Source organism: Desmodus rotundus, chromosome 5, assembly GCF_022682495.2.
Source record: "Desmodus rotundus isolate HL8 chromosome 5, HLdesRot8A.1, whole genome shotgun sequence".
NCBI lineage: Eukaryota > Metazoa > Chordata > Mammalia > Chiroptera > Phyllostomidae > Desmodus > Desmodus rotundus.
Window position 1 is genome coordinate 142,679,630 of NC_071391.1, and position 24,982 is coordinate 142,704,611.

Here is a 24,982-nt window from a genome sequence, read left to right on the forward strand (position 1 = left end):
TTTAGGCTGAGGCCATAAAGAGAGCCAACGTCGGGCGAAGATAAAAAGTTACAGTTTTCTGGGTATAGAATGTTTGCGGGGCAGGGGCAGGGAGAGCACAGCGTATTTCAGGAACTGTCAGGATGGCTGTAGGAACAAGGAGAGGCAGGGTGGGAAAGAAGAAACTGCATGAATATTCCGCAGTGCAACTTCCTGCAGAAAGCCTTTGGAGATTAACCCTACTCCGCCTGGAGTCTTGCCCATCCCATCCCAGGTTGGACCCGCTTGGGCTCTTCTGGGCTGCAGTTCCGGGAGCGAAGCTCACCACAGCAACTCAAACTTCTAGGGTCCAGCAGCCAGCGAGGGGGGCGCTCTGTGACTGACTCTCTTAGTGCAGATATAAAGAGTCATACCGACACAGTTTTCCCGGACTGCAAAACTGGCAGCCCGGGAACCAAAACCAGGTCTGCGTCGGTGCAACTCCCCGCAGTCCAGGGCTGTGGAGCGTCGTGACCAGGAAAACTACACTCCCCACAAGGCCTTGCGCCTCCGGTTCGCTGCGGTTGCTTATGGCCAATCGGAAGAGGCAGCTGTGGCGGGGGCCGAGGAGGGACATTTTAAAAGGGCCGGAGATTGCGGGCGTCAGTGGCCATGGCGGATACAGCGACTACAGCATCGGCGGCAGCGGCAAGTGCCGCTAGCGCCTCGAGCGATGCACCTCCTTTCCAGTTGGGCAAACCCCGCTTCCAGCAGGTGAGGACCAGGTTGTGGTCTGAGGGTCAGCGGGTGGCACATGGAGGGCGAGCAAACTCCTCTTCAAAAATCCCCTCTAGCCCTAAGGTCTCCGACCCACGGCCACCCAGAAGCCTGCAGCTGCTGGATCAGGGACCTCGGCCACAGCTGCTCCTTCTCCATTGGTTAGCGGGGTGGGCGATGACTCCCACTTTGGCTCCCTATTGGCCGTCGGTGTTGTCGCTCTGCGGCTGCCGGCGCCCTCCAGCCTTTCCCTCCGGAGGTGCTCTGTGATTGGCCGCTGCCGCTGTGGCCCGGGATGCGGCCACTGGTCCCAGCGGCTTCTGCAGGGGCACTTTGGGCTGTGCAGCTGCCCACTCAGGGCGGAAAGTTCGAGTATGGCCTGGATGAGAAGTTGCAGTGGCCGAGATGCCTTCTGACTTTTTCCCCGGCTGGGCACTGACAGTCTTTCCAAATTTCTGGAGGAGCCTACCGGCAGCATCTGTGCCCCAGCCTTCCACCCCAACGGGGTCCGCTGTGCACTAGGGGTCAGGGCCACAAGCCGAGGGGTGCTTGCGGCCTGTTGACTCCGTCAACAGCGGAGTCACCCTGTGGCGAGTGAATCGCTGACGCAGCGAGTCAGCCGGCTGGTTCCCTGCCTGGGATGGAGCGAGGACTTGCGGGGAGAGTCGGGTGGGTGCGGGGGGAAACGCTGTGTCATCTGCTGGGGCAGGCGGCCGCTGGGAGGGTCTACGTCTCTGGGAGCATGCACCAGCCTCCTTCCCTGTGACCTCGGCAGAGTCTCCGCACCCGAGCCCGGGCTCTGCCAAGCGCTTGGCTCTGTCCGACCTGCTCAGGCTCTTTGGGGCACCGTGACGGTGGTCCTTTTCTTCCCGGATCCCCGACAGGGCGTCACAAACTCGTTCTCGGTCACGGAGACGGGGATGGAACCTGCAGCCGGGCTAAAGGTTGGGAGGGGCCGTTCCCACAGCTCGGGCAACCGCATTTGCTCGGCCCCGGTTGCCTCGAACCTCGGTTGCACCGAGGAAATGGATTTTATTAGGAAAAGGGCAGAGAGACTTGGCTGAAGTGAAACTGGGGTGGGGGACTGCGGAGGTGGCCAGAAAAGTTTTCAGGAAGAAAGGAAATGTACAAAGGTCGGTGCGGTGGGGTTTTTGTTGTTGTTTCTGGTGGTGATGGTGCAGAAACTCCTTCCAGCTAGGTGGTGCACCGAGCTTCGCTGATCATTGAGCTGTGTTCCTGAGCCTTCTGAGAAAATGCTCCTACTGTTTTAAAATAGAACTTTAACTCCTTTAAATAATAAACCATCTCAGCATGCAGGTGTCTAAGGTAACACTGGTGTCTTCCTGCCAGGGTAGGGTGCCACCAAGGGCGAGACTCTCAGGAGTGCCACTGCCTGCTCTTTAGTGACCCCTTCTTTGGCTGTCCCCCTTTCCTGGCCCTAGGCAGTGGTCAAGGCTTAGTCAGGCCCACTTCTTCCCTTCTTGCTCTGTGACATTACCCAGTAGTGGGACCAGGGTACTGACTCCTTCCTGCCCACCTCTTTGGCCACTCCCTGTGGGATGATTATAAGTCAGCCTGCCCTATGGTCCTTTGATACGTCTCTGTTTTGTCACTTGGTCTCCTTAACCCATGTGTGTACCTTTTGAGTGAAAGGGCTGATCTTTGCCCTCCCATTGTCCCGGTTCAACCCTGACGTGGGGCTAGACACATAGTAATGTGTTGAATAAAGATCTGTGGGATGTATTTTCTCTGGTTCCTGTCCTGGGACATTCAGTCACACAACAGACATTTATCAGGAACTTCCAAGTAGGCTGAGCCCTTTGCTGTGATCACCGCTAGAGCCATAAATAAACATTGGAGAGTACTCTGTTCGGGCAGCCATTGCTGGTATCTTTTTGGCACCGCTCTGGAAGGCAGTAACAGTGTTTGCTTTTGAAGCGCTCTTCCTCCAGCATAAGTGACCTGCATAAAGCACAGCACATATGACTCATCTTTGTTAAGGAAGTCCTCTTTACCCCCCAAACCTGTTCTGTACCCAGCTGCTCCTAGCTGTGCAAGCAGCTCAACCTGTCACCCAATTGACTCCTAAGAAACGTGGAGTTTCATGTATATTTCCCTTCCTTTCCCTCACTTTCTAAGTACAACCAGAGGTCCAATGTTCTCATCTCTTAAACAGCTATCAAATCCACCCGTCTCCACTGCCTGAATCCTAGACCAGGCCCCCATCGTTTATCTTCTGAACAACCGTGGAAGCCTCCTAACAGGTCTTGCTGTTCCACTTTCAACCCTCCCTCTTCTTCATGGCAGAATCCCAATGCAGGTCTGATCAAGTGACTCCCCCACCTCCCCCAAACTTACCTCCAATGGCTTCCTCTACTTCTACAATAAAGACCTCACTTTTTAAGGAGCCCCCGAAGCCTAGAAGACTCACCACTGCTGAGTTCTTCCTCAAATGGAACCCTCACCCACCCCTCAAACCCTCTTCTCACCACATTGGCTACTTTCAGCCCCTCGAACCCTGAGTAGACAGGAATTCACAGTCCAGGGTCCATTCCCAGAGCCCACATCGGGGACACCCTCTCAGTCCCCAGCCAGTCTCACTGCTTTCTGCAAAAATGGGTGCCCAGGTCTTTCCTTATTCCCTGGAGTTGCCCCAAACCCTTTCTCCTTTCATCCTTCAAGGATCTCCCTGCCCAGGCGGGCAGGGAAGCAGGGCACTGAGCAGCATCCGAGGGTGGAGACAGATAGCTTGCCTCGATGGCTTTTGGTCTGTGATCATCTTTCTCCCCATAAGATGATGATGGTGGTGGTCGCCAAGCATTGTTCCAACGCTTCTGTGTATCGACTTATGTAATTTTCACAACAACCCTTTGAGACAGGTACAGTTATCCCTTATATTATCAGTGAGAAAACTGCAGCACACAAACAGATCAGCTTACTTCCTAGGCATTCTGGCTCTAGAATCAATGTTTGGTTTTTTGTTTGTTTATTGTCAACTTTCCGCCTTTGGGCCACAGGTTCAGTGAGTGTTTTATTCCTAAGCTCAGTGATTTAGAGGTCTGGGTACAGGTGGGCTGTAGGTGCCTTCCCAGACCACTGCCCTCAGCTGCTGCTTCCAAGGCCCATGGGGTGCTGGAGGTGGGAAGGCTGTGTGTCCTGCAGGCCCCAGCCTCTGCTGAGAATTAGCTGACTCACCTTTCTTGTGAAAGGAACTGGAAGGAATCACTTGGCTGACTCATTCTTCAGGTAAAGGAAAAGGAAAGGAAAAACACCCACTGACTGTCTGATTGGGTAAAGCGTGGGGCTGGATTTTGGAGGGGAGAAAAAGGCCACACATTTTAAAGTAGAGACCTTGAGAAAGTAGAAACCTGTCCGGCCATTCATCAGGCTGAGAGGACAGGCATTAAAGCAGCTACAATACACCCCAGGGTTTCTCACAAGGACCTGCTGTGTCTAGAAGGTGTCCCAGCAGCCTTCTTCTTGAGTTACCACTCTGTCATACTCACTGAGAAGTCACATTCTCCAACACCCCTGGGGGCTCTTCTGTAAGGGCACTAACACCACTCGTGAGGGCTGTGCCGTCCGTCTGACCCCCTCCCAATGCCCGCCCCCAGTACCATCGCCTCAGGCATTAGGGTTTAACCTGTGCATGTTGGTGGGGGTGGGGGGGCCACAAAATTTTAGTCTGTAGAAATAGCCACAGTAGAGTTACTAGATTAAGGACATTTAAAGTGGATGCGGTACTTTTATTAATCTGTGACCCACATTTTTGTCAATTGTCTCAGTACTGTCCTTGAGAATATCATTTCCCCCCTTCCCTTCCCATCCAGATTCAATCCAGAGTCCCGCGATGCATTTGGTTGTCTCTTTAGTGCCCTAAACTGTGGGCCAGTTCCTCAGTCTTCCTTTGTTTTTATGACATGGACATATTTGATGAATACGGCCAGTTATTTAATGGGATGTTCCTCGATTGGGGGGTTGTCTGATGTTTCTTCATGATTAAATTCCTTCCAGAATACTGTATAGCAATATTGTGAACTTCTCAAGGTATCACATTCGAAGGCACACAATGTCCATCTGCTCCTCATTGGTCCTTTTAATATATCCTCATGGTTTGTCGGAGGGGGGGGTGGCACTTCATTACTTTCTGGTACAACGAAATGCACCCTGTCTCAGTCTCATCTTACCCCTGCTCTGCCCCAGCCCTGGAATGGGCTATTTTCTAGGGAACCCTGATTTACTTAGTGGGCCAGGATCTGGATGTCATTCTGACGCTGTACTATCCATTTGCTGTCCATCTGGCTCTCCTTATTTCCTTGTCTATTAATTGGAATCATCCTCCTTGTATGCATTTCACACCATCATAACCATTTTTCCATGTCATAAATGTGTGAAAACATGACTTTAAATGGCCTGATAGTGTTCAGTCACCGTCCACCTTTACACGTAATGCAGCAGTGAGCACCCCAGCATACGGTATACCTCTGGCCAAACCTCTGAATGTCTCCGATTGTTTCCTTAGACTAAATTATTAGAGGTGAAATTTTGCCAGGACAACAGTGTGAGCTCCATGGTTTAGGCCATTTGAGTTCTACGAGGTTACTGAAGCAACTTTTTGTTAGGCACGGTGCTGAGGCTTGATCTGTGAAAGGCAGCAGCACCTCAATAGGGCTGGAAGTAGGAGGTGGAGAGGCTACTTCCGGGAGGTGTGCCATGGTGAGCAGAGGTGGAGGCAGCACGGGGCCTGGTGTGTGCAGGAGGCTTTGAGGTGTTGCGAGGCCTCCTACAGGGTCTTTATCTGGAAGGAGAAGGAGCAGAAGTCGGCTGCAGGGTCTGGTTTCCTAGTGAGCAAGGGGGGGAATGTGGAGGCTTCTGTTTCCTCCACTATGCGAAGGCCGTTGCTTGGAGAGCTGTGGGGGTCCAGGGAGGATCTGGGGCAGAGTCCTCCAGGATGAACCCTCAGCATTTGCAGCTTTTCCCTTTGTCCCCTAGCTTGGCACCCTCTCTCCTCCCCTTGAGCTTGGCTTTGCCAAGCTGGCTCTGTCCCTAGGGCAGAGGGCCCAGCAGTAGGGTTGCCCGGTTTCCTTTCATTGTGCTCTAATGCCCGTGGCCTGCTTTGCACAAAGCTCTTCTTTTCCAGCGACCCTTTTCTGGGGAGTTGGCTCCTCATCCCGGGCCTCACAGCAGCTCCAGAGCTATGGGGGAAGGAGGGCCTGTGGGCTGTAAGCAGAGTGCTGTGGTACTTGAGCTCTGCCTTTGGGGAGCTGGACCTTGGAAAGGCACCTGCCTTCACTTGAGAGGCCCTCAGCAAGGCAGGGTGGCTGTGGTGGTGAGGGAAGGCTGGGACAGGGCAGGGGACCAGGCCTTCCTACAGCCTGTGTGCTTAGTGGTGGTGGGCGGGGTAGCTGTGGGAAAGCTTGAAGTGGATCTTGGCACTGAGAGGAAAGGGAGAAAAATGGGAGGCACCTTGAAGAGAAGTTGGGATAGTCGCTGATTGCCTTAATGGTCTTTCTGAATTGATGTTAGAAAGTCCTCAGACTGGGAAAGCTGCCCCTGGGTCACTGAGCAGTGAGATCTCATTGGTACTCACCAGCCATGTGGGTTGTCCTGGGGACTGGGGAACAGGGCCCGACAATTGGGGTGAGGTGTGGGGTGGAGCCCCCCAGTGGTTGGAGGATGGCTGCAGCAGCTGATCTCTTGTCCTCTCCCCCTTCTCCAGACCTCCTTCTATGGCCGCTTCAGGCACTTCTTGGATATTATCGACCCTCGCACCCTCTTTGTCACTGAGGTAAGTCCTGGCTGTCACTGTCGCGGAGGCCCCTTGGCCTTTATACCTTGTCACTTTAGAAGATCTGTGAGTCGTCTGTGTGCATACTTTATATACATTATCCCACTGCATTTGGATGTCACCACGCCCCTTCAAGGTAGATGTATCTCATCACCATCATTTCCGACTTCAATAAAATTATTTCCAACTTCACGAATTACACGTTCCTTACAAAAGTGTGAATAGTGTAGATGTGTTTAAGTAGATCAAAAAAGTATCCTTTATACACTCTTCCTACCCAGTTCCTTTCTCTCATAGATAATTAAGGTATAATTTTCCTGTTATATAAGAACCAGTCTATGAATTTTTGACAAACATTCAGTCATGAAGTCCCCTACACAAAACAGTGTAGAGCAGTTCTATCACCCTAGAATGTTCTCTGATGCCCGTGGGTAGTCAGTCTCCCCTGCCCCGCCCCCGGCAACCACTCACCTGCTCTCTGTCCCTGCTGTCTTGCTGTTTCCAGAATGTCACGTAGATGGAACACAACACGTCCTTCGCGTAATGCTTCTGAGAGTCATCCGTGCTGTCGTGTGTATTAGCGCTGCGGCCCTTCTCGTGGCTGAGCAGTGTTCCTTTGCGAGGGTATTCCAGATCTGTTTGTGCCCCCACTTGCTGATGAGCACCTGGGCTGTTCCCAGTTTCGGGCTATTGTAAATAAAACCGAGGCGAGCAATCTTTGTGCGGGTGTGTGCTTTCATTTCTATGAGCAAACAATTAGGGACGGGGTTGCTGGCTCCTACGGGAAGTGTGGTAAGTGTACGTTGGACTTCATAGGAAACTAGCCGCCTGTTGTTCGGAGTGGCTCACGTTTTACACTCCCATCCGCAATATTCCGGTTGTTCTCCATCCTCACCAACATTTGGTATTGTCAAATCTAAACAGATTAAGTTTACTTCAGCCACCCCAAGAAGTGTGTCTTTGTAGCTTTTGTATATGTATTTACAAATGTGTGTAGGAATGCATTCAAAATAGCTAAGATTCACTAAGCACTTACTGCGGGCAAGGCAGTACGCATTTAAATGCATCAGCTCATCAGATTAACTCAAAGGACCCATGAGGTAGATACTACTACACGTTGCATTTTACAGATGAGGAAACAGACAGACAAGTTGAGTCTCATGCGCATGCTGCTGGCCAGTGCTGGAGTGAGGGTATGAACCCAGATAAGCTTGTCTTCAGAACCCTTATTCTTAGCCGGATTGCATTCCTGCTCAGGTAGCTGAGTTTAGAGAACTCTCTCAAGATTACTCGGTGGGCAGAAGGCCTGAGTTCCTGCCCTGGGCCACAAGCCCCGAGGCAAGTCACTGAGCCTGTTAGTGGGCTCCCGGAGTGGACAGCTCTTCCCTGCACATCTTCCCTGTGCTGAGCACTGCCTTGGCCCAGAGTCGATCGGCTCTGGGAGGGAAAGGCCATGGTGGAAAGAAGCACAAGGCCTGCTGGGCACCTGGGCCTACAACAATCCCCACTGTGCCTGAGGGAGCAGCCCGGTAATGTGAAATGTGGGAATTAATCTGATAAGTGGTTCCCCCCTTACATCCAGCAGGCACTTCACTGGCTGGCCCTGCCTGTGCCTCTGGGCCTGCTGCCTTCTGAGGGCAAGGCTGCTGTGCTTCCCAGTTCTGACTGAGTTCTCCTAAGGAGCTGTCAATGCGATCACAAAAATTTGAAGAGCATTAAACTAGAGAAACTAACTACCTAGCCTAGATTATGTGTCTTTCTAGAAAGTTCCAGAATGCTGCAAAACTAGCTATAGTCGCCACATACATCCCAACATAAATGTTCCCTGCTTGATGGAAGAGTCTGCAGAGGCCAGTGCTTCACTCAGAGGGCGGAGGGGTGGACTTTGAGGTGTTGACAGATGACAGAGGTTGACTAAGAAGGTGGGAGGTATTTCAGTGCGGCCTGGATTACCACCAGGGGGCAGGGGCAAGGGCTCTTGGGGATGGATGGGTGCTACAGGGCACCTGCTACCTGTGCCGGGGCCCCGCCCAGCCCACCCCCACCTCACTCGCAGACCACTTCATTTTGCTGCTCAGCCCTGTACCACATCCTCTTCAAGTCTTGTATTTTGAAAGGCCCCAGCATTCCCATACCTCACTCGGCCATTTGGATCTAAATACCATTTTGAGGTAGAAAAGTCTCATACTTTACTAGTAATTGAAGTGTCAAAGAAACTGAACTATTTACTAACTAGAAAATAAAACCAATGCAACAGTAGTTTTAGAATATTGTTCAGGTTTCTCATGTTCCCTCCCTTCATCTAAGATTATGATAGATTTCCCAGAAAAATCTTCACCCTTCCCCTGGTGCTACCCTCTCTGCCAGCACACACACCCGGTGGGGGCTGTTTCCAGCATTGCCTGCTGGCCTTTTGCAAAGCGTCTGCCCACAGCTCTGCCAGTCCCTAAAAACTCTGGAAGGGCCATGAGTGGGGCCTTCAGGCCCTCACTGGTTCTCGCCCGGGCAGGTGGCTTAGCAAGGCCATCTGCATGAATGGAATGAGAAATCAGAGGCACCGAGAGGAAAAGGCTCTCAGCTGAGTCCCTCCCCATGGACCGAGGCCCTGGCAGGAGGACCAGCCTCCCGCTTCTGCTGGGCTCACAGACCACGGCCCCTGTCCACACAACACAGTTTCTCTCCCAGGGCCCTTGGCTGGTGTCCTGGGAGTGAGTGTGGGACTGGCCTGTTTGCCTGTGAAGGTGGGAGCCTAGTGCAGGGCGTGAGGAGGTGGCTCTGGAAACCAGTTTCCCGAGGTGGACAGATCCTGGGCAGCTTGAGCCATCTGGTGACCTGGTTCTGAGGGGCCAGGAGCTGAATCAATGGAGAGACTCATCTTGAGAGAGTTTTGCAGCTACTTGTTTGCAATTTATAACTGACCAAGATTTAAAAGGATTCCAACTCCTGTATGTGTAATGAGGCGGAGGAAATTCGATTCGCTGTGATTTCTCTCAGGAAGAAGGCTGCCTTTGTTTTGTGAGTGTCTTGAGCAAGGCTTCTGGGAGGAGGCTGGTCCGGCTAACAGAGGGAGGGATTGTGCTTTGACCCTAAGAGAAGGGGAAGGGAGAAGGAAGAAGAGGGGAAAGTAGTGGGAAGAGGGCAAGTATCCTGGTGAGCTGACAGGCCAGGACCTGGGGGCCCTTCTGGGATGGGCATGCCTGCCGTGCTTGTGGTTGTTGTTGGCATGGCATGGTATTGTCCCCACCGCCATCATTCTTGAAAACTTGTCAGGAAAGCCTGCCTGGTCCATGAAGTGCCTGCAAGAGTAGACTATTTGAGGGGATCTTGAGTGGGGGGTCGGTCTCCATGAGGGTGCAGGATGTGTGGGATCAGGCTTGAGGAAGGAAACCACCCGGAGCTGGCAGGAGCCCCAGCTTTGGCCTTCTGCTTAGGTCATGGAATTCCATCTAGATCTCTGAGGCCAGCTGACGTCTCAGCTACTCTTACTTATGGACTGAGGATAAAAGGGATTTGCTCTTCCAAATCCAGTAATTAGGTAAGGGAATGACTGGCTGATAGACTGTCATCCTGAAGGGCACAGGAAACCAACTGAAATAGTGTTAATGACACCGTCTCGATAGTAGTATTGGTGTAGTAATTTGAAGCCATTTGGGGTGCGTTGCAGGGTGGAACAAATAATACCGATGTTGGAAATTGGGGTTCTCACCATGGGAATGGGGAGATAAAAATATGAAGTAGGGAAAAGACAAAGAACTATGCGGTGTTGTATTTGAATTGGAGGTATCCATACGAACTCATGATTTACACACACACACACACATTTCCCAATTTCCTCGCTCTGTTACACTTAGTAATAATGTATCACTATCCACACGTGGGGCAAGGAGAATTGCTATATATAGTAAGAAAGTGCTCAGAGACACAGGAAATGGCTTGAAGGGCAACCCACTGGTCACATTTGGGACAATTTGAACATTAGGAACATTAAGAACAATAAATAATAAGACATTGAGTAATAATGTAACTGAAACACAGGTTCAGCTGCCTGCCACATTGAAAGCCAAAAAGGTGCAGGTGCAAAAGGAAAGGTTTATTTAGGTGCCACAGCTTGGGAAAATGGTGGAGTCCCATCTCAAAGACGCTCCCCACTTCCTGCTCAAGCCTGCAGTTCTTATAAGAATAGGGAGGGGAGGGGAGAACTTTTTTTCCTATTGATCATCTTGCTAGCTTTTGGTGCACTGGGGTCATAGCCAAAAGCTAGAAAGATGGGGCTCCCGTCTTTCTAGCTTTTGGGTCCTAGGGCCCTGTCTGATCTTTCTAGCTTTTGGTGCACTCCTCTTGGCCAATGAGGGAGACTCCCCTGTGCTCTCTGACTGCCTAATAATAATAATAATAATAATAATAATTCCATGAGTCCATAGCAATACTAAAAATGTGAGAGAAGGAAACTCTTCTTCACAGAAGAGTGTCAGCCAATAAATGTAGAGGGAAATAACCACTGTGTAATCCTCGATGAAACAACTGATTCCAACCAGGATCACCGAGGGATGCCATTCCCATAGAGCAAAGACTGTTGGGGAACAGGGTGTTTGTATGTTCTCGCATCAGGTCTCACCCCGAAGATTAGTGATTACAGAGGGGAAAGGTTGCCATTACTATGGGTTGGAGGACACCCCTTTAACCGAGGGCCCAAACTTAGCATCACTAACAATGAAAAAAACTGACATTATGTGCCTCCTGATGTGATGTGGTTCTGGTGCGATCCCTAAATATGGGGAAATATGTGAAAGTCTAAAGAAGACAAGAAAAACTGCTTATTATCCCACTTGCCATTAACATTTTGATATATATTTATGTAGAAAATTAGGATGTTTACATAATATGTATATAGGTAGCTCTACATAGATATATAATCCTGTGATATATTTATATACATAACAAATGTATACATGATACCTAACTTTTTTCCATGTAGCGTATCATGAGCATTAAAAGTTTCAAAGTATGTTTAATAACTGCATAGTAATCTACCATGTGGTTATTCTATAATGTATTTAGTCATTTTCTCTATTTTGACCATTTGGGTGGTTTCAAGTCTTTTGCCATTATAAATAATACTGCAGTGAATATCTTTGTACATAACTCTCCCCCGTCTTCTTTGTTTCCTTTGGATACATTCCTAGAAGTGGGATTTCTTTATGGAAGGCATTTTAAGGCTTTTGAATATATTGCCAAATTACCCCTGCACATTGTAGCGACCTGTACCAAGATACATCAGCATTATACTCGCAGTAGCAGTGAGTGAGGGTGTCCATTTAAACGCATTCTGGGCAAAATTAGACATTCTAATCTTAAAAATATTTAATGGAATTTGTAATAAAAATACTAAATGTCAGTACCTTTACACACTTCAAGTTCTTTCCCATCTGCATACACTTTTGGCATACTTATTACCTTGAACATAGACCTTTTTTTGCTTTTCATTCATTTCCAAGTCTATAATTTTTTAAAGTCAAGTGTTATAAACAACATTACTATTAGACTTTTACGTATAACAGATAGGTCGTTTCCTGTCTCTTGTGATCCTGCAAAACAACAAAACAAAACAGTCTCAGGAGTGTCACTTTTCATCTGTGCTAATTTTTTTTTTTTAATAAATTCCCAAGAGTAGGATATCCTGGCTGGAGGCCATGATTGTTTTTCTAGTTCTTGGGACAGCTGGACAGATTTATTTTCTGAAGGGTTGTACTGCCGGCCACGCTGCCGGAATTACACTGGTTTCCCTCACATAGGCCCCCTGAAGGTGACCAGAGGTCAGACACAAGGAAGGCAGAGCCTCTCCCATGTGGCCCTGCTTTCCTCTTCTGTTGGGCCTCCCAGAGCGAGGCTTGTGGCTGATGGGAGCCGAGCCAGACAGCCCTGCAGGTCCCAGGACTGCTGGGAGGGAAGAAGAGGGGCTTGGGAAGGCCCAAGGAAGAGGAGAACAGGGCTTGGCACTCTGCGTGCACATAGATCGTTAGCTGTGGCCCACAAGTCCTATCGCCTGGGACCTCAGTAGGAATGGTTCGAGCCAGGGTTGCAGACAAGGTGAGGACGCGTGGCCGTGTACGAGGCAGGGGCAAGGCTGGCCCAGGTGAGGACACTCAGATAGTTACTGAGCAGTTAACGTGATGTGACATAACCTGCTGTCCCCCCCGCCAGCCATCCCTGCTCCATTCCCCGTGCACCCCCTGCCCCGCTGTCAGTTCATTCTCCCCGACACTTGACACTGCCCTTTCTTTGCAAGCTTTGGGATTCTCCATGCTTTGCCTTAAATGCTCATGTTTGGATTTAATTGGTTTCAATTGTGCCCTTTCTCTAAACACACTCTCCAGTTTCTCTGTGTGAGGCTCGCCTCAGCTTTGAATGAGGGTGAATCTCGAAGGACCTTCCGTTTCCTAACTGGGGCACCCACCCCAGTAGGCATCAGCTTTGGGCGCAGGCCTTGCTGTGGTTTCTTTGTGAGACTGCCCTCCTCTCCATTACTGTCACGGGGGCACAAGCTTCTTCCATGCTGACGCCTCATGGAAATGGCCCAGGACTGGGATGGAATGGGTTTCCAGGGCCCACCCACCACTCTGTGACCCTGGGCAAAGAAATGCCCTTGTCTCTCTGGCCCCTATTGTCTCAGAGAGGGGAATGGCCTGGATGGTTCTGTGACGTACACACACACAGGGTATATTTATTCATGTCCTATGTATATGAACAAGGCCCAGTCACTTGGAATCCGAGGAGCCTGTAAAACCAGCATCACCATCAACGGACTTTGGAACCTGATCCCTAACCCTGACCCTACCCTTGGCCTCTCTCCCCAGAAGCCTCAGTCATTCATTTTTGTTAAATGCACATTCTGTGTGGCCCTATGTTGGTGATGGCTGCAGTGGGCACGCCCTGTGGTCCTGCAAAGATACCTAAAACCAGCCCCCTGCTCCCTGCACTTTGCAATCTCTGACATAACATAAGCACAAGTCTGTCAGGAGGTGGGAACATGCAGGCACCACCCAGAGAATGGGTGGCTTCCTTTACCAAAAGAGGGGTGAAATGTTTCTGGGTGCTACTCACATCCAGGCCAGTTGCTGTCACTCCCACCTTATATTTACTATATTAAATATTATTATAGTAAGTGAAATGTTTACGAGTGTATCAGTTTGTCATCCTCCCTTAACCAAGCAGGCATTATACTGTCTGCATTTAGTTTGGGGGTGTGTTGTTATGCCTCCTCTTCCCCCGAAAAAAGATTAGTTTTGCTTCTGATGACTCTCCCCAGCTTTCCTTTTCTGTGCCCTTCCCTTCCTGCGTCCCTCTGTCCCTGTTCCTGTCTGGCCTGGTCTCCCGCTCTCTCTGTCCATCCCCCGAACACTCCACACCTGCCCCTTTGCTTCCTTCTCCTTCCCCTCCGGGACTTGGGACCAGGATTCTGCTCTGTTCTAATTCTCTGCCCCTGGAGCAGACCTCCCAGTGTGAGCATTTCCAGAGGGACCTTCTGGAGACCATGCCCCTGTCAAATACAAGGAGACACCTCACAGTGGCACTTTTTGGAAGGTGAGCCAGAGGCAGGCAGGCTAGTGATGGAGTCTGGGAAGCAGCAACCTAGACCATCCATGCCCCAGGCCCCTGGGAGCTCCAGAGAAGAACCCCCACCCAGTCTTGTCTCCAGCCGGCCAGGCCCCTCACTATCTTCGCATTCAGGGCCCAGCTGCCTATTCCTGGTTGAACAGACTTTCTGCAAAGTTCACCCTCCTACCGACTTCCAGTTTTCCCCACCCCTCACATGTCCAGGGCTTTTCTGCCAAGCCTTACAACGCATCAGGGTGAGAGGGGGTTGACCAGCCCCCTTATCCCTTCTCTGTGGGGAGACCAGCCCCCAGAACAACCAGCTCTCAGGGGCCTCTCCAGTGGCCTAGTGGCAAGTGGCCTAGGCACTTGCCCGCCCCAGAGGGTAGCCTGGAGCCCCAGCCCTTCAGCCTCTGACAGAGGTGGGCCAGCTGAGGGTTGGTAAGGCCCAGAGGCAGAAAAACGTGTGCTGGCTTCTTTCAGTCCTGGGTACTCAGCTTTGTCTTCAGGAACTTTGGATTTAATTTTCCCTCAACCCATGCCAAGATCAGGACTCTTGGGAACTCGTTCTGGTGGCAGGAGGCCTCCCTTTGATGACCGAGTCGAATGAGATGGAAACTGGCCAGGTTGTTATAGGAACTCGGACGAATCCCTGGGGTGGGGAAATGGTGAGAACACGGCTGTGCGCCATTCAGCGATGGAAAGTAGAGCACGCATTGTCTGGTGGCAGGCCCTGCCGTTGAGAGAGGAAGCAGGCTTGGGGTGGGGAGCTCGCTGCGTCACTGGGCAGCTTTGGGGGTGTTGGGGTACAGAGAGAGAAAGGGTCTGACTAAATTCTGGTCTCAAATGCCAAACCGATCACTTCCCTTAAAGTGTGACTTTAGGGACATTAAAACAATAATTGACATGAAAAACAAATGTATTAAGTCTAGAAGAAAAATCATCCTCACTTTTGCAGTGGTTATCTCAATGGTATGTTTACAGGTGATTTAAAATTATACTTTGTGCTTTTTTCCCCTGATACTTTCTCTCATCAGCATGGATTTATCGGAGGGGGGACCCTGAAAACACAAAGCTATCTCAGTTTGGAAACCGACTCTGGGAAGGCACTCTGGAATTCTGGAATCGACGTGTGTACATTTGAGGGTAGGACAGTACTGTCCAGCAGTCAGGTTGCTCCCAAGCAAGTTTCCCCGGCCCCCGATGCCCTGGGGTAGACCGCGGCTTTAGCCGCAGGTAGTTCACACACAAGCCCGGTGGGCTGGTGGCGGCCTGGCTGGCTGGCCGGAGCTGGCAGTTATCCCCGTTGTTACAGCACAGGAGATGGCTGTTCCTTTTTCATCCTATGAGACCACCCTGCCAGCTGGCTCAGCGAATGCACTGCCTACCCCACTGGGTGCCCTTCCTGGTGCTGCCCCCTGCCTTTTGACCAAGGCTGTTATGTGGAGGTCTCGGCACTCCCGTTCTCAGCCAGCCGCATCTTTCCTTGTAAAAAGCAGACTGGCAGCTTCACTGGGTGTTTTCACCCATGCTGGGCATCCCTGATGTGTGGGTCCCTCACCTGACCTTGGCATGGGCTGCCTTCTATCACTGTTGTCTGTTTATTGCTAATTTTTTGAAGTACCACAACATACATACAGTAAATTGCACATGTCCTAGTGTGTTGCTTGTGGATGTGGACATAATGTTTATACTCATGGAGCCACCACTCAGATCGGACATTTCCATTTGCATCACTTGGGAGGGTTCCCTCATGCCCTTTTAAGTCAGCACCCATAAGGTGAACACTGTAATGACCTCTGCCACCATAGGTAAGTTTTGAGCTTTTTTAAACTTTATATACTGTACTCTTTTGCATCTGACTTCTTTTGCCTATCATTATGCATATTAGCTGTTTATTGCTATATAAGAGATCAGCCCAAAACATAGTGGCTTAGAACAACAACAGCCGATTCTTTTGCTCACTGATCTTCAGTTTGGGCAGGGTGTAGAGGGTATGGTTCGTCTCTGCTCCATTCGGCATCAGCTAGGGCTGCTTGACTAGGAGCTGGAAGGTCCATTTCAAGATGGCTCACCTGCATGGTGGGCTAGTTGGTGCTGACCGTCAGTTGGTGGCTCAGCTGGGGCTGTGGGCTGGGCCCTTAGTGGCTGTCCATGGGTGTCTACATAGGGCACTTGGGATTCCTTACAATGTGTTGTCTGAATTCCAAGAGAGTGGAATTCTCTTTGTCCTAAGAGAACAAAGTAGAGGAGCAAGGCATTTTTATGACCTAACCTCAGAGGTCACGTATCCTCACCTTGGCCAAACTCTGTTTGTGTAGGCAGTCACTGAAGCCTTCCCTGGATCAAGAGGAAGGGGCATGGACTCTGCCGGGGGATATGGATGGAGAAGGTTCTAGAAGGCCATGGGGGATGGGAGATTCAGGGATCACTATTTTTGGAAAATCCATTCTGCCACATTATGTTTGCAAGTTCATCCACGTTGTAACACGTCTTTGTAATTTGCTTTTTAAAATTGCTGTGTAATATATCGTCGTGACCATAGACTAATTTATTCAGCCTGTTATTGACGTTTGAATTGTTTGTAGTTTTGGGCTATTTGAATAATGCTGCTATGAATAGTATACAGATGTTTCGGTGGACAGAGATGGCATTCTATCACTGCTGCTGTCTCTTCAGCTTCTAAGATTTTAAAAATCATACAGTTCTGTCCCCTTTTATTTTCTCTCTTTCCCCACCAGTTACTGTAGCCATGTGTACTTTAGTATGTAATTCTCTGCTAGTGTTTTAAAAATGTTGCAAAGAAATTACATCAGTGCTACACGAATATGTTCTCTTTATAAAAACTTTCGGTATCACAGTGGAGGTGAACGTTCCCCGTGACACCACCTGCCACACCAAGCCCTTTCCTCCTCCCCCAGGGTAACCCTCACCTGCGAGTTGGGTCTCCTTCTAGAGCTTCTTCTGATGCATTTGCACACACAAATATTCTCATAGGAAGTCCTGTTTTCTCTGTGTGCGGGGGTGTCACAGGGAACAAACACTTTATACTACTCTGACTTGCCATGAATTGGAATTAGAATAAAATGTGCTAACACACCCATAGAAGATTCACATATGGAAAGTTTTCTTATAAGTATTCTGTCGGCAGCAGCAGTTGTGGCTCGTGCTTAACAAAGGAATGACCCCGACCTCAGGAGATTGGGCAGCTGTCGGCAACTCATGTCAGAACCAGCGGAAGCACTGCCTACACGTCCTGTTCCCGATATCAGCAGTGAAACTGCAGATGGAGCACACAAGAGATAAGGCTGAGACCCCCAAGAGCAGAGCGGAGAAAGTACACGTCGCCAGAAATTCCTTCGTTCCCCTCTTCCTCAGGTTCTCCTACATAAACTAGCCAGGACACCTGAGATGCTAAGATGCACTTTGAAAGGAGAGTCCCCCACCTTCCAGGTTGCTGTCACCTAAACAAAACTGCCTTCCTTAACATCAACACCAGCCTCTCAAGTCCTGGCTTTGAAGCGGCGGGGAGCCAGACCTGTGTTCGGTTACACGGGTTTTGGTTGGGCGTGACATCATACAGCTCTGCCATTTGCCTTCTCACTCAAAAAACACGTTGGAGATAACGCGTAGAATTGCGTGCAGACCTATCTCAGTTTTTAAACTGCTGAATAATGTTCGTAGTATTATCATACCCCCGCCATTTAGCTGTTTCCCTATGAAAGGTCTTTTAGGTCGCATCCTTCTTTGCTGTGTGGCATGCATCCCAGGAACTGGAGGGCAGGCCTTGCACACTGATGATGTCAGTACTCGATGAATACAGATGCACTCCCGCAAGGGAAGGAGTTGCTGGAGCCCTGGATTTGTGTCCCTCAACGTCCCTTTTCTCTTCCCTGCAGAGACGTCTCAGAGAGGCTGTGCAGCTGCTGGAGGACTATAAGCATGGGACCCTGCGTCCAGGGGTCACCAATGAACAGGTAACTCGCTGTAGGTGGGGAAGGAAAGTCACGAATTCCCAACACTTCCCCTGCAGCCAAGACCACGTCTTTTTCCTTCATTAACCACTTCTCCTCTGGCTACATACCCCTGTGGACTAATGGCTTTTGGAGGGGATACTCAGGTCTCTCCCGTGCCCTGGGTCTGGTGGGAAGCAAGAGGCTGATGAGGTCGGAGAGGCCCAAAGGCAGTAGTTTGCTGGAGCTGACGTGTATATATCTCTTCCCAATTCCATGTTTAGTGACATCACAGCAATGGCTTGAAATCAGCCGCAGTGGCAGTATTTACACCATGGAAATTGGCAAATGGTACAAATTAGGATTCTTTTCCCCTAAAGAATTTATTATTAATTATTTACCACTATATCACTCCCCAAAAGTTCAAGTTGAGTGTGGGAACCAGGAGTGGGGCGGATGGTGGGGATTAGGCTAGGACACTGTAATTCCATATTTTTAATCCTTTTCCGAGGGTATGTTTATTGACTTTATAGAGAGGGGGGTGGAGAGAGGGAGAGAAACATTGATATGAGAGAGAAACGTCAGTCAGTTGCCTCTTTCCCATGCCCTGACTGGGAATGGAAGCCACAAATCTAGGTGTGTGCCCTGACTGGGAATCAAACCTGCAACCTTTTGGTGTATGAGACAATGCTCCAATCAACGAGCCACCTAGCCAGGGCTATAATTTCATTTTTTAAAGTACTATGTAGAAACTTAAACTAGAGCTCATTGAAACGTTGATGGTTGTGTGTGGCTTTGGGGAGGGGGAGGAGGATGCAGTGTTGGGCAACTTTAATGATTACAGAGACTGATGGTTAACGTGCCGGCATTGTTTCCTTTGTTCATAAACTTCATTTCAAAAACTGAAATTAATTTCACATTTTTTGAAGTAATATATGTGCATATTTCAGAAAGTCAAGCTGTACTAAAACACTTGTAAGGAAAAATAAGATGCTGCCCTTCATCCCCTCTCAATTCCCGCTCCTATTCCCCAGAAGCAAACACTTGCAGCTGTTTCTTCAGATAGAAGTCTATATTTGAAACTAACGTGTTTATCAATACTGCTATTTCTTAACTCATTCTTCTGTGTGGTAGTTGAGAATTCAGGTCTCTTATTATCCATCTCCCAAAACATGCTTCTCTTCCCCACCCTCATCGCCCTTCCAAGACAGTTACAAGGGTTTGGGGTCTATGGTTATTCAATATTCCCCTTAAAATCATATAAGTAACATTTCATGTGGAGTCAACTTGGTTGTTTCATGACTGGGCTTCCTCTGTTTTTAAACTCTATGTTTCATCTACAGTTAATAGTTGCCTCTTTTACCCTCGTTAGCACGGTGTTCTTTGTACCATCTCTGGTTCTTACCACACCCTCCAGGGATATTTTCAGTGCCGCCTCTCAATCCCGAAGACTCCAGTTCTTCAGTTCCACTTTCTTCCCTGAAAATTTCCTTCCTGGGGCCCGCCTGCTCCAGTTCTGGGCCTTCCCCTTGGTGTATGTAGACTTTTATTTTGGTGGAATATCCCTTCTAGTAGCTTCCTGAAAAAAAGAGTAATTGGGAAGAAAATTTTGAGTACTTTTTTGTCTGAAAAGTTTTAAGTCTGCACTAAGCTTTAATTGACAGTTTGGCTGAGGAGAAAATTCTAGTATGACAATCATCATTCTTCAGAATTCTGAAGACATTGCTCTATTGTCTTGTAGCTTCCAGGACAGCAGTTGAAAAATCGAATGCTGTTTTATTCCCAATGCTTTGCGAGTGGCCTGTTTGCATTCTTTGGAATGCTTAGGATCTTCTCTTTACCTATAGAATTTACTTCTGAAATTCCACAATGCTACCTCCTTTAAAATTCATTATTCTGGGCTCCTTGTGATTCCTTTCAATCTGAATGCTCCTGCCTTTCAATTCTGGCAAATTTTCTCAGACGGTTTATTTGATAATTTCTTCTCATTCCGAAGCTCCTCTTAGTCGAATATTTGACATCTTAGATTGACACTCATATTTTCTTCCTTCCTTTTTTTTTTCTCTTCTAATCCTTGACTTTGACCTGCTGTTTGGGTTTGCAGGAACTTTCCTAAAGTTTGTTTTCAACACATCTATTGCATTTTTAACTTCAGGTGGCATAATTTTAATTTCCGTGAGCTCTTTGATTGTTTCTTTTATTTATTTATTTTTTAATAGACTCCTCTGCCTGTTTTGTGAGTACAGTATCATCTCATCCCTCTGCATTCTGGAAGGCAACGAGGTGAAGGAGGCTGGGGTCCCAAAATTCACTGCAGACTTTCACTGAATTCCCTGCTTTTAGCCCCACCTGCTCCCACTTCCCACTGTGCTGGCCTTCCCAGCTTTGGAGTCACTGTAACTCAGTTTCTCCAGAAGGTTGATCAACTTTCCGCATCTGGTGGGGACACAGGTGAGGGCAGCCAGGGTCCCCTCACGGTGCGGGGAAGGCCTGGGGGATCACAGCTTTGAAGACAGAGTGTCCATCAACCCGTGTCTAGCCCTATGATTAGCCCTTTTTTTTTGGTGGTACCTGGTTCCTCCAAGGCCTGAGCTTTGCTGGTGTCCCTGGGGTGGTGGCCTGGCCCCTTAAACACGCCCTCTTCAGGCATCAAAGGGATGGCTTCCTCCTCTCTGCTGGGTCCATCACTAAAACTCTACTTATTTCCCACCTGAAAACATGCTGCTGTCCTTCCTCTGCTGCTGTCTTCTCTTCCGTTCTTTTGGTAACAGGGTGAGGCGCCGCCCCTGCCTTCTTCTGACACCTTTATACACAAAGCCCACACGGAGGCTCTGTGCTGCCGAACTGACACACCTGTGGCTGGCGGGGTGTTCCCGGGGCAAGCAGCTTAGCCATCAGCCCTCCCCAGTCCACCTCATTTCAGTATGTATTAGGGAGCACCTACAGGCCAGGCTTGGTGCCAAGGCCTGGGGCAGAGAGCAGGGAAGAAGCCAGAGGAGGGTCTTGCTTCATGGACACCCCAGAATCTAGGCAACAGCTTTGAAACACATGATACTGTGGGAGAGCGGAGGAGGGAGGAACCCACCCAGACGAGGGGTTTCTGGAAGAGATTTCTCTCCAGAGATTGACAGTTGAGAAGGGGCTGGTGAGGAGGAGGTGCTGATAGGAACAGCCCAGACAAGGAAGCACAGAAGGAGTGAGGCCCCCAGAGGAAGTGACCAGGATGTGCTCCACTGCTGCCCAGCTATGTGAAGGGCAAATGCGTGAGCAGATACAGCATCTTGGCCAGATGTCCTTGTGCAGGGCTCTGGCGAGTGATGTGAGATGGTACAGTTCTTGGCTAGGCAGGGTCCAACCACAGGCATCAGCACTGCGTGCTGAGTTGGGGGCAGCCATGAGCAGGGAAGGTAGACCGTGATCTCCTCATTCCTAGCTCCATACTTCTCTCTGGCCCTGGGTCCCGAGGAGCTTGGGTGGCATGACCTGACAGCCCCTGTTTAGGCCACAGAAGTCCTCAGACCCTTGCAGTTCCTCTCAGACACATCAGGGCTGGTCCAGCCTCCAAGCCCTTCCCAATCCTGTGTCTGCTCCTAGCCAGGCTCCCTTCTGGCCCTTCCTGGCTGAAGATGGCCTCTGGGACTCTTTCCAGCTTCCAGAGTTTGGGGAATGAGGCCATGTTTCACGTCTTTGCTTCTTTCAGTTGCTTAAAGCTGCCCATCCTGTTTCCTGAGCCTCCTCTGCTTTCTGTCCTGAAAGCCCCCGTGTACTTCCAGGGAGCTGGGAGGAGGTGAGGTAGAGGGCCTCTGGCACCAGCTGTGCTTCCCTTTCTGACTTATGTTGGTGAGGCCCGCAGTGTCCATCCGTTGGCTCGGTGGCTCAGGCCTGTAAGTGTGAACCTGCCCTGTAAAAAGCAGACCCTCCATCTCTCTCCCTCCTAATCCTCCTAGCTCCCCCGAGCCTCGGGGATTGGGCTCTGTGGCAGCTCTCACACTGCTTCTTCCCTTCCCGGCCTCAGTGTGCAAAGCCACACCTGCCTCTGGCCTTTATAGACACCAGAGCTGAGGAGACAGGTGATGGCGTTCCAGCTCAGGGTTTGGGGAAACCTAGGTGAGGTAGAATTAAGGACAGTCATGTTCCTGGTCCCGGCTGGCCCTGCTCAAGGGTCATTTCCATGCCTTCAAAGAGCCTCAGGGTGGTTCTTTGTCTCCGCCTGGACGACAGCCCTGTCAGGTCCCGGGCTCTGGGCTTGCCCGGGTGTCTTTTTGCTGGCGTAGGGGTCAGAAGCCTGTGCCTGATGCCTGTGGGCCTGTCCTGATATCACCGATAGACTGGGTCCCTGTGTGCCGGTTTGTCATGTGACCCGCCCTCCCGTCACATCTCACCGGTGGTGGCGCACACAAGCGGGTTGACAGTTTGTTTGCCCCGATGGCCTCGGTTTGGTCATCTACAGGTGGGAGCTGGTATCTCCTCCCAAGACTGCTAATGTGTTAAAGGTTGCTACCCCAATGAATAGTTAGATGTAAGAATAAAATAAAAATAAGTATAATTTACCCTTCAGGCTTAACAGGTAAAGATTTGATGTGCTAGGAACCATGATAAGGACTGAAGCCATCCACTGAACAACAAAGCCATGAATGAGAGCAAAAACCTAAGTACAGGTCGTGAAGTTTCTGGGTGCCGACTCTGCAGTATGTCCTTCACTGTGGGAGTGGTTTGGCATGGGCGGAGAGGGGTGGGGTCAAATACAGAAGCCCCTTCCCCCATGGCAGTTAGCCCCTGCCACTGCGTGCTTACCAAGTGCCCGGCACCATGCTAAGTACTAGCACTTTAGATGCATCGCCTAATTAATCTTCACGGAAACCCTCTTTGGTAGGTACCTGCCTACATTAGTGCAGTTTTACAGGTAAGAAAACTGAGGCTCAGAGAGGTTATGTTACTTACCTATGGTCACACAGCCAGTGTGTGTTGGGACCGGGGTCTGATACTGGGCCTGTAGGATCCAACGCCTGTCTTTCTCCCACTGTCTGAAGGTGGCTTTGGAAGAGAAGGTGACACTCTGGGGAGCAGAATGACGTACACAGGCATGAAGGGAGTTCTGGTCAGAGGATCTTGTGAAGGTCTTGCAACCCCAGTTAAACCTGTGTGGTTAACGCTGTCAGTCCAGGCCAAGGGCACCTGCCAATGGCTCAGGCAGGTGGGCACCAAGGGGGTGATTGACACATGCCACAGTTCCTGTCCTTGAACAGCCTGCTCCCAGCACAGGTGAGGCCACCACGCAAGTGCGTGGCTAGGGGCCAGGCTGGTGGCTGAGCTGCGTGGAGTTAATGTAAGGTAGATAGGAGTTCATCAGTGAGAGAATCCTGAGAATGCAGGCGACGAGGAAAGGCTTCGTGGAGGGGCAGAACAAGTGACCCTGAAGGGTAGATCGAACGGAGAATGGAGAGAGAGACCCAAGGCAGTGGGAGGACATTCCCTGCAAGTCACAGTCAAAATCATAGAAGTAAAGGAGAGACAGAGAGAGAGAGATCAGAGAGGGGGGAATAGGGAGAAAGGATGAGATTCGAGCGAGGTAGTTGGGGAAAGTCGGGAAGTTACAGCACAGATTGTGAAAGTGTGTCGTGTGGGGCAAGAGGAAGCTGCTGGAAGCTCTTGAGCAAGAGAGTGGCGTGAAAGTGTGTTGTGGTAGAATCATTCTGGTGGGGTGCCTGGTGAATGGGGGAGGGGGAGGTGTTGTTAAGGAAACCAGCTTGGAAGCTTCTGGAGTGGTCAGCAGTGAGGTAAGCAGGTCTCTGGGAGCCACTGCAGGCTTCTGCCTGGTGGTTCTTATGCATCATTCCATGTTCCTCAGAGTCTGGGAACCAGCCCCCCTTTATTAAAGTGCTTACTCTGCATCCAGCAAAATATATCAACTGCTCAGAGGCCCCGTGTGGGATGGGCTTCTGCCTACAGCCTACCAAGGAAAAGGACAGCTGGGTGTAAGAGACCCTGCAAGGCTCCTCTGGCAGAGAGGAGATGGGGTCAGCTGTGTTTGGGCTTTGCTGAAAATAGCAGAGAAAATACTGAGTTAAAAATATTGCACCCCAGATTTTCTGTGGTGGTTAGTACGTTTGTCAGAAGCTGGCTATAAGGACGGTTTGGCTGATCCCCCCCCACTTACCCTGACCCCTATCCTCAAGCTTCTGGCATCCCGATCAGCTCTGCCCTTCTGGGCTGGCCCGGGTTGGCCCGTGTAGTTAGCACAGAACAGGTGAGTGATCAGTATTAGCTGAAGCATTTGTGTGATGTGCTAGGTGTTGTACTGCATGCAGTAGCCGCATCTCTGGGCTGGGTCACTTCTGCAGACTCCTAGGTGCTTCCCCATTCTCCCTGGCCCCTCCTGCCATTCCCAGTACAGCAGTCAGAGGGGCCTGTGAACCTCCATTACGTTGTTCGTTCCTCTGCTCCAGGGTTTCTCAGCCTCGGCATGCTTGGCCTTTGAGGCTGGATGACTCTTTGTGGTGGGGCTGTCCAGTGCACTGCAGGATGTTTAGCAGCATCTCTGGTCTCTACCCACTAGATGCCAGTAGCATCCCCTCCCGATTCATGGCAAACAAACATTGCCAGATGTCCCTGGTTGCAAAACCACCCCTTGTTAAGAACCACTGCTCTACCCGAGCCTCTGTAGTGCCCCTCTTTCTACTCCGAGTAAAAGCCATGGTCTTTGACACGGCCTGCAAAGCCCCCATTTCTCTCTTCTCTTCCACCTGCTACTACTCAGTCTACAACAGTCACGCTGGCCTCCTTGCTGTCTCTCACATGTGCCGGGCAGGCTCACTTCTGCCTCAGGGCCTTTGCGCTGGCTGTCCCATCTGCCAAACAATCTCCTACCAGATACCTGCTTGGCTCACTCCCGACTTCAAGTATTTCCTCCAAT

General features: G+C 50.1%; 1 protein-coding gene across 7 annotated transcripts in view; it reads left to right on the top strand.

The window, feature by feature from the left end:
* The first annotated feature begins 409 nt into the window (after positions 1-409).
* Positions 410-24,982, top strand: part of SFXN5 (sideroflexin 5) — a 100,471-nt gene continuing 75,898 nt past the window's right edge. For 2 of the 7 annotated variants that reach the window (XM_053924762.2, XM_045189361.3), the window contains exons 1-3: positions 432-732; positions 6,455-6,523; positions 18,016-18,093. In XM_053924762.2, the coding sequence (XP_053780737.1) occupies positions 631-732; positions 6,455-6,523; positions 18,016-18,093 (249 nt within the window). In that variant the 5' untranslated portion in view covers positions 432-630. Of the gene's footprint in view, positions 733-6,454; positions 6,524-18,015; positions 18,094-24,982 lie in introns of all 7 variants that reach the window. The other 5 variants (XM_053924761.2, XM_045189362.3, XM_053924760.2 and 2 more) reach the window with 5 other exon arrangements.